The following is a 10,153-nucleotide window of genomic DNA, read 5'->3' on the forward strand; positions in this document are numbered from 1 at the left end:
ATTTATTAAGCATCTTCTGTATTAGGTAGTAGGGACACATCCCTACCCACAAGGCCTTCAGAGTAGTAGAGGAGACAAAACAGTAAAAATCATTTACAGCTGAATATGATGAAAACTGCTACAGTGGAAGAAATGTAGGCTGCTGTGGGCACAGGGGAAGGTGCCTCACCAGATTCCTGGGAAGTTAAGGAAGCTTCCTGGAAGAAGGAGTGCGTCTAAACCAGGAACTCAAATGTTTTGATTGCACAGCGCTTTATAAACACTTAGCAAAGAACACTATCAATATTTTACCATATTAGAAATTGAAACAAAAAATATTCATTATATCACTTTGAAAAAACAATAAACATGTTATAATAACATTTTTAAGGAAAAATAAGTATGTTTTCCAAAACAAAAAAAATTATTGTATCACTTTGAAATAACAATAAGTATATATTATTGTAATAACATTTTTAGGAAAAAATAACTACATTTTCAAAAACACAAAATTAGGGAGATGAGTGGCTTTGGTGCAAGAGATTTTTGCAAATCTTTTTATTATCTGGTTTAATTAGAAAACAAATGGATGTAAGAATCTGCTTCTGCATTTAGTCTGTTGTAATATCACATATCAGTAACCTCTGGAAAACTCTACTATACACCCAGAATAAGAGTAAAAAGGGTATGTAGAGTGTTAATTATGAACACTTTACTTGGGGAACCACAGGCATTGCTTAGACCACCCTTGAAAACTCTTAAGAGAGTCAGGGACCACTAGGATTGTTCAGACCGTACTTTGAGAACCACTGGTCTCAACTAAAATAGAAGCCAGGAAGGAGAGTTGAAGGGGAAGCTAGAAGTTGAAGGGAAGATAAGGGAACAGGGTTTGCAAGGTCTTGGAAACAGAAGCCTGGCACATGGTCCAGAGGGCTAGAAAGGTTTTGCATTTGTGGTAGTTATTGGTCATAAGGGGACATGGAACCTTGGGAAATGTAATTAACCTTCTGTGGCTAAAGAAGGATGAAGAGGAGCTCATAAGTTAGCTCTTAATATTCATGGATACTCAAGAGTTAGGTGGGCAAAGACTCAGAGGTTGCAGTAGAGACCTTTCTGTACAAGGTTCCAGTCAATATATTTGTCTGGTTTTTTTCTTTTGTAACCACTTTTGTGTACCAGAACCTATATGTTAATCTAGTGTCTGGTTTTCTACCAACACATACCAGCCCTTCAGCCCAGAATGCTGACATAATCACAGGGCAGAATTACAGTTAAGAAGTGCTGCTTGCAAAGTGGGTAAACTAGGAGCATGATTTTGATTATGTCCCCCAAAAATTATGAATAAAAATTACATAGTAAATGTTATATGTTTTATAAAATATTATTAAGTCTCCAATATACACACATATCTTAGGAAATTTGAAAAGGAAAATTCCAGTCTTAGTCACTTTAGTAAGAATATTTTTCCCAATTTGACCCTGGCATACAATCTGATCTGTATTGGGAAAGGCATTTTCTTTGGGATTATTCTTCTGTTCCCTATAAGATTGTAACCCTTCATAAAGGTTAGCTTTGCTTGTCAGAAGTTAACGGGATCCCCAAGCAAGAACAATATTGATTTACAAGTTACATCCAAATGATAACATATGAGTAAAAGGCATGTGTTATAATGGATGTTCATTATCTGCCCTTTAGGAGTAATCATTGGGTAGAAGATTGGTGGTATGCTCACACTGCTGCATTTGCAAAACTTCCGTCTGGTATATTGTGAAATGCTGCAAATATGAACTAATCTACATGCATACACACAATTTATTGCCATATTTTAACCCACACATGTAGAGCTTCTTGAGAAGTGTGTACAGATGCTCTAGACTTGAACTATTCCACATAAAGATGATATGAGCCAGATAGGAAATTTTTAATATTGTCTAATATCCACATTAAAATATAAAAGGAAACAAGTTAGCTAAGTCTTAATAACATTTAATTCAATTCTAAAATATTGTCATTTCAATAAATGATGCTAGCCACATTTCAGATACTCAATGACTGTATTAGTGCAGTTCAAGAAAGTAATATTTCCTGGTTTCATTGAAATAAAATCCTCTGCTTAGGTCTTTGTAGTTTGTGACTGATATTCTTCTAGGATCTCCTGTTTCTAGTGTTCTACTTAAACTGGCCTAATTGAAGTAGTCTAGCCATTCTCTATAGATGAAGTACTATGTTAATCTGATGGTAAAAACCAAAGTTTCCAGACTGTTGGTTTTCCTGGTGAATGCTAACTTCTGACAAGTAGTGAATAACAGTTGGGCTGGTATGCACTAAACACAGGGACATTTCACAGGGACCTAACACCTTACCATCACTTTTCTCGCTCCATAAGTTTTTCCTGATGTCTAGTAAGTCTCTCTACTGAGAACAGTGTTTCTTTCTGAAACATTCCAACTGGTTGCTAACTATCTTTTCACTCTTGTAGACACAGTTCAAATCTAAATCTCCACCCAAAAGTGTTGAACCAAGAAGCACTGGAGAGCAGTGAAGACCATTTTCGTGCAGCTTACCTTATAAAAGATGTGGCTAAGGAGTCCTATCAGGATGTGACTTTCACACAGCAAGCATCCCAAACATCTGTCATCTTCAAGGGAACAAATCGAATGGGCAGTCTGATTTACCCAATAACCCAAGTCCACAGTGCCAGCCTGGAGAGCTACAACTCTGGCCCCCCTAGTGAGGGCACCATCCTGGATTTGAGCACTACCTCAAGCATGAAGTCAGAGAGCAGCAGCCATTCCTCCTGGGACTCTGATGGGGTGAGTGAGGAAGGCACTGTGCTTATGGAGGACAGTGATGGGAACTGTGAAGGACCAGGCCTTGTCCCTGGGGAAGATGAATATCCCATCTGTGTCCTAATGGAAAAGGCTGACCAGAGTCTTGCCAGCTTGCCTTCTGGGTTGCCTATAACCTGTCACCTCTGCCAAAAGACCTACAGTAACAAAGGAACCTTTAGGGCCCACTACAAAACTGTGCACCTCCGCCAGCTCCACAAATGCAAAGTGCCAGGCTGCAACACGATGTTTTCATCTGTTCGCAGTAGAAACAGACACAGCCAGAATCCCAACCTGCACAAGAGTCTGGCCTTGTCTCCAAGTCACCTCCAGTAACAAAGTGGTAGACCAAAATCTCTGATAAGCATTTGTCATAATTCAGGAATAATGTAATCCAAAGAAATGTGTATGACTATTTAATACTCTTTGGGTAAGCCAGACTAAAAGTATTTGGTTTGCCTATGTAGTTTTCCATAGCAGGATAAACAAAAGACAGCTCTTGTGGAAAGTCAACAATTGAGGTAGCTCTTCCTATTATAATTTTTCTTAGCCCAAGAGGTTTTTTGCTGATATAAGGAAACCTTGAAGAAACCCCGTATTCCCCAGATTTGTTTACACTTTTCCTGGGAGAGCTTTAGGTCTTACAGATCAACAATGAGGGCCTAGGACCTGGGGGTGGTTTCAAGTGAGGCCTACAGTATTAAGGATGTTGGGGAAGAAATGTTCACCTGGAAAAGATTGCCACATGGACAAGACACCAGTCCCAAAGATTCCATTTTTCAGTTCCTTCTTTAATATTAGAGTCTGAAATCCAGGCTTGATTTTGGAAAAATGACCTTCTGAAATCATGCCTCCATTTGGAGCGGATAATTGCTCCCTATCTCCCCTGAAGATCTCATATCTTACCCCTGGGACTTCTCAGCAGAAGCGGATTGGCCTCTAATGTGTTCCTTGTTGATTCCTGATGCATTTAAGAAACTAGGGGGAAAATATTTCATGCACTTAAAAGTAGTGGTCTTCAATTTAATTTAAAATGATTTTGATAATATTTAACTTGTGTTTATGTTATGTAATTATTTGCTGTGAGTGCAGGTGTCAGTGTCACCTCTGGATCTCTGCTCAGTAGCAGAACAAGTGACAACATTTCAAAACCACTGCCCATTTTCATTTGGTGAACTTCAGAGTGTGTTCATTTTGATTCCCTGTGGAATGAATACAAGTATGATTCTGGCAGAACCATTTGTATATATTCCGCCAAAGTATTTAGAGGATATGGTTCTGATGGTTTTTGTATATTTTCAGTATCAGTGGATCCCTCAGTCTTCACCCTTTTGTAAATGTATAAGATTAGGATGAACTTTGAAATTTATTTGGTAGAAAGAAAAGTAGGACATTATTGCCATACTCTGTCTTAATATTTAACTTATTCTGAAATATATTCTACATTATTATACATTTTTGCTGTTATAGAAAGGAAACTTAGCCCTGTGGAATGAGACCATCTCCTAAAATCCAGAATTTATAGATTTCAAAAGCCTGCATAGGTTAAAAAATAGATTTTGTATTCAGAATCCAAGTAGTGTCTTTTAAACTCATGTTGATTTAAGTAATAAAAACATCTTTAAAGAAAACTGAGGGTTACAAGAGATATTATTCCTTTAGCCTAATGGTGGAAAGCCTGTTACCAATTATCTCAACTTTTTAAAAAAATTTTAGTAAATATGACCACTTAACACTTGTCTCAGATTAAAGCAAGATGTATCTTTCAACTGTTTTGTTACCCAGATGTTTAATATTCCAGTTTCCCCAAAGAGGACATTTTTGTATACAAATGTTTTCTATGATTTAATAAAAATATATGGCACATCTTTTGTTTTAAAAGGCAAATATTTGTTTAAAAAAAGTTTTCACAGGGGGCTGGGGATGTGGCTCAAGTGGTAGCGCACTCGCCTGGCATGCGTGCGGCCCGGGTTCAATCCTCAGCACCACATACAAAGATGTTGTGTCCGCCGATAACTAAAATATAAATTTTTAAAATTCTCTCTCTCTCTCTCTCTCTCTTTCTCTCTCTCTCTCTCTCTCTCTCTCTGTCCCCCCTCCCTCTCCCTCTCTCCCTCTCACTCTCTCTCTCTCTCTCTCCCTCTCTCCCTCTCTCCCTCTCTCCCTCTCTCCCTCTCTCCCTCTCCCCTCTCTATCTTTAAAAAAAAAAAAAAAGTTTTCATTATGTGGACTGTCTTTTTATGAGTGCACATGCCCATACATTCAGACACACACATACACACACACACTGAATTTTACAGAACTAAAAAATCAGGGACAGTCTCTAAACAAGGAATACATGTCAGTAACTACTGCAAAATAGAAATTAAGGCAATTAATGGCTTCAAAAAGAAATAAATACTTCATTGGGAAGATAAGCTGAGTACTGATCTTTTACCAAGGAAAGTACATAAAGTGATTTAAAAGAATATGTATAGTGGGATCAACCTTTAGAGTTTTATCCATTTGTGCCTATGAGTGGCTATGTGAGTCTGGATTCTCTATGAAGCTATGCATAGATTTAAGCCTTTTATTAAATATGCAGTTTTAAACTTTAATTTTTATAACTTTTAATTTTTTTACCTTTTTTCCCTTACCGCTGTAGGTCCAGTGTCCCAGTTAAACTGGCTTAATAAGTATCTGGCCATTCTCTTAACTATAGTTACATGTCAGTCATATGGTACAATTAAGAACTGTATATTCCTAGTTTCCAGACTGTTGGCTTTTCTGGTAAATTCTAACTTCTGATAAGCAGTGAATAACAGTGGGCCAGTGTCCATTATGTAGATAAAAGCACAACCCCATCTGTGCATTCAGCCCCCTTCTACATTGATGCCCTTATTTCATATTTTACTGGCAGAAAAGAAGTCATTAGAGGGAAATTTACTCATGTACCAGCATCAGTACTAGTCCCACTCTACTCAAAGCATATCATCTCCTTTCTGCATGACTGCAGAAGCCTCTAAACTCTTCTGTTCTTACATATTACAGTGACCAAAATGGCCTTTCTCAGATATAGGTCAGATCTTGTGGTATCCCAGCTCAAAAACTTCCAGTTACTTCTCGTACCAGTTAATATAAAATCCAAAGATCATCCCAGGTTCTATAAAAGGCCCTTGTGTATTTTCCCACCCTCCTACTCCAACCTCTTTCCCACTTGCTTCCCTTCATTACATCCATTATCAGTTTTGTCTTCATTTTCCCATAGTAATTTTTCCAAAACTGGAGGAAACCCTATCTTAAGTAGCAAATGAATGGCCTTTGGATAACAGAATAATCCAGTCTCCAGTTCAGCTTGTCCTAAACTCATTTTGTCCTTTCCCCTTCAGTCAACCATTTTCCTTCACTTTACAAGATACCACTCCGCTGGCCATATTCTCAGTAGCTGACTTTCACTTCCTACTCTTAGATAATTCTGTGGGAACACCTTTGACTTCTCCCCCATTGCCTGTCATCCCCTTACCACTGTGTCTATCTATATTCACTCCCATCTTCATGTGGCCATATCTGCCTAGACCTCCTAAAAGTCTACTTTGTGGCTGTGTTGGATCCCAGTGCAAACATCTGTGATAAAGTGACCAGGATCCTGCACTGCTCATTTTACTCTCTCACTCAGACCCATTATAGTCTCCCTGTAGTCAACATCTGTTATTGAGGGATCCATATTTCCCTGGCTCAACCTTTAGAGTTTTATCCATTTTGTGCCTATGAGTGGCTATGTGAGTCTGGATTCTCTATGAAACAGACTAAATGTACAAAGATTTTAAGAAAAATTCCTTTGATACAAACTAGAAAAAGCCATAGTGAGCCAAACAGACACAATGCAGTTCTGACCTCCCAGTTAAGGGGAGAGGGGAGGAAGGTTGGGTGAAAGTGCCAAGATCACTATGCAATCTACAGAAGGTTCAGCAAAGCCACTAGGGAATCCTTGAGTCGATCCTGTATCTCCTAGAAGTGGGCTCTTTGGAAATTATATACCTGCCATGCTCAGTCATTGACTTCGGGCAACCCATAGGAAGGGTGCCTTAGTGAAAGCACAGCAATAGATATCAGAACATGGTGCCTGGAGCTGTTAGCCAAATATCACTTTTCTAAAGCCCTTGTGTACTGTTTGAAATGGATTCAAACCTATACTTTTCTCTGGAATCAAAACATTCCTATTCTTTCTAAAGCTGATACCCTTATCCTCTAGGTATGTCACTCCATCACTTCTCTCCCACTTGTTATTTTTTATTGGTACATTATAATTCTACATAATAGTGGTATTCAGTATACCATATTTGTACATGCACATAACATAATTTGATTAATCTCATTCCCTTGTACCTTCCCTTTCTCCCACCTTTTCCTTCCCATCTTCTAATGATTCACTTACTCTATTCTTCTCCTTTCTATTGCTGTTATTTTAATTTGTGCATTATAATTATACACACACACACATGATTCATTGTGGTATAAACACAGCATAATGTGGTAGATTTTATTCCTTATACTCTCTCCTCCTCCCTCCCTCTTGACTCCTTTCCTCTATTCTATTGGTATTCTGTTTTAGTGAGATTCCCCCACCTCTTCTTAGTGTTAGACTAAAGATTTTCTCTCCCTCTTTCTCTCTCCTCAAATATGTGTGTGTATATCTTTATCTCTCTTTCTCAGACTTCCACGTATGAGAGAAAACATTTGATTCTTGACTTTCTGAGTCTGGCTTATTTCACTTAGCATAATGTTCCCCATTTCCATCTACCCACAAATGACATAGTTTCTTCTTTATGACTAAGTGAAACTCCATTATGTATGTGTGTTTGTATACACACACACACACACACACACACACACACACACACACACACATATATATATGTATGTATATATATTACATTTTATTTATCCATTCATCTGTTGATGGACACCTGAGCTGGTTCCATAATGAGGCTGTTGTGAATTGCCCATATGAACATCTGTGTGCACATATCACCACAGTATGTTGATTTTACATCTTTTAGATAAATACCAGAATGGAATAGCTGGGTCACATGGTAGTTCCATTCCTAGTCTTTTGAATAATCTCCATGCTGCTTTCTAAAGTGGTTGTACTAATTTTCCCACTCATTATTAAATATCCTTTCTACTAACTCCATTTCTTTAACCTCTAACATTGCTATCTATCTCTTTCATCTTAATGATGAAAAGAAAAGGCTTTCTGTACTCCTGGTCCCCTTCTCTTGGTATTCTCTCCTACTACTAGTACTGCCAAGTTCTTAGAATAGTAGATTTTTTGCCTCTCCCCTAGTCACTGAACTTGTGTTTCTTCCTTTATGCTACTAAGGGCTCCACTTTCACTTCCTGATGTCCATTGCCAAAGGACGTGTTTGGTTCTTTGGTGTCTTCTGGTCCTATTCTTAATTTTTTTCTCTCCTTACTCTCATGCTCTCTCCTACATTGTTTTATTCATCCCCATGACTTCCACTACTGTCTGTAGGCCAATGTCTCTCCAAGTTGTCTTCTTAAAAAGAAAAAAAAACTGTGTGTGTATATTGCTAGGAATTAAACCCAGGGTCTTATACATGCTAGGCAAATATTCTACCGCTGAGCTCCGTCCTCAGCCCAAGAAGCTGCTCTCTTGAATAGCAAATAAATACCCATTGGATATCACAGAATAATCCACTGTGTCTCTAGCTCAACTCATCCTAAACTCAATTTCCCCTCCATCAACCATTTTCCTCCTATATCCTCAGACTTGGGGGAGAGGTGCCATCACCCACCTGGCCAACACAAACTGAACTTGAGGGCAGTACAAGATACAGTTAAGAGTGTAACTTTCCAAGTCAAATTGCCCTAGGTCAAGGCTTGACTACTTCATAAACTCTGGGTCACAGTTCCCTCATATATATATATATATATATATATATATATATATATACACACACACACACATATATATACATACACACGCATAGATAGATGGATAGATAGATAGATAGATAGATAGATAGATAAAAATAGTCTCTACCTCAGTGAGTTGTGTTGAGACAGAGCTGGCAATCAAGTGACAATGACATGGGAAGAAATTAGCACAGGGATTGGTACACAAGCACTTAATAGGTATTAGGTGGGATGCAGCAGCAGCAGCAGCATTGCTACCTTTAGATTTCTTTTATGTTACTTTCAATAGTCAGCAGTCTCCAAATCTCAACAATTTTCTATCTACCCCAAACACAATATTTCCCCTCTTCTTCATGTACGTAATCACTGTTAGTTCAACAAAAGAGTCCTATCCTCCCTTCTATTCCTTCTCCAAGATTATTTCAGCAGACTGCTACTTTAATTTGTACTCAGACACAACCTTCAAATAGAAGCCCTAGTGAGTTCTGCAATAGCATAGATCTATGTCTTCCTTCCTCTAGTTGCTTCCTGCTCCCATCAGGGTAGAATCCTAACAAGGCCAAGCCTATCATTCATGTGTCCACCTGATCTCACCAGGCTGACCCCTACAGTTGCCCCATAGTCCCACGGCTGGGCAACCTATATGGCCCTGCACATTGCAGGAACTGCCTTTCCAGTCTCTGGCTCACTAACCCTTGGTCCTCTGAGATTCAGCTCAGGATCCATTGCTTTCAGGAAGCCTCTTTTGACTTGTACTCCTTCATCCTCAGGTTTGAGCAAGCCCACTTGTGGGAGGCCATCCTCTCACGTGATTTGAGTTATCTTCCTGGCTGGGTGAGAGGCGCTTAGGCACATCTTGTGTCCAAAGCTTTCCCCGCCCTTCTCAGGTCTGAGGGCTTATCCGTATGGAGTCGTGTCTGACCACTGCCCAGAAGACCCAATCGTCGCCCCTGACCTTGGGACATTGCCCCCCTTAATTTTCATTGGATGGGGTTTTCCCCAGAATTTTTTGTTCCCCAATAAAAGTCCACTCCCTGGCGTGTTCTCTCTCTTCGCTAGCCTCTTCAGTAAACCTCGCTACCACAATAGGTGGCTGGAGGCTGGAGCTAGGAGGAGCTGTCCTGAAGCTGGTTTAAAGGTAATTAGAGTCTTGTCTCTTTAATTCAAAACTCCCTAGAGGTTTCTCACATTTCGAATCTTCATTCATGAAGCCGGCGCTGGTCATTGGTCAGGGGCTAAACCCACTCTCTGTACCCACAGAACTGTGTTCTTAAGGTTTGCTCAGGCTTGCCCTAACCCACCCTACCACCTGTTTGGTAGTCCTGCTGTCAGCATTTACTACTTACCAGGGCCTGACCTAGGGCCTTCAGCTGTCAATCAACAGAGATGTATTGAGAACCCACCTACTATGTGCTGAGTACTACTGA

At 39.3% G+C, this 10,153-nt stretch overlaps 1 protein-coding gene across 1 annotated transcript in view; it reads left to right on the forward strand.

The window, feature by feature from the left end:
• Bnc1 (basonuclin zinc finger protein 1) overlaps positions 1-3,143 on the forward strand; it is a 30,297-nt gene extending 27,154 nt beyond the window's left edge. The window contains exon 7 of the mRNA XM_076849422.1: positions 2,459-3,143. Within this exon, the coding sequence (XP_076705537.1) occupies positions 2,459-3,143 (685 nt within the window). The remainder of the gene's footprint in view (positions 1-2,458) is intronic.
• Positions 3,144-10,153: the final 7,010 nt, after the last annotated feature.

The sequence above is a fragment of the Callospermophilus lateralis genome, chromosome 3 (genome assembly GCF_048772815.1).
Source record: "Callospermophilus lateralis isolate mCalLat2 chromosome 3, mCalLat2.hap1, whole genome shotgun sequence".
Taxonomy (NCBI): domain Eukaryota; kingdom Metazoa; phylum Chordata; class Mammalia; order Rodentia; family Sciuridae; genus Callospermophilus; species Callospermophilus lateralis.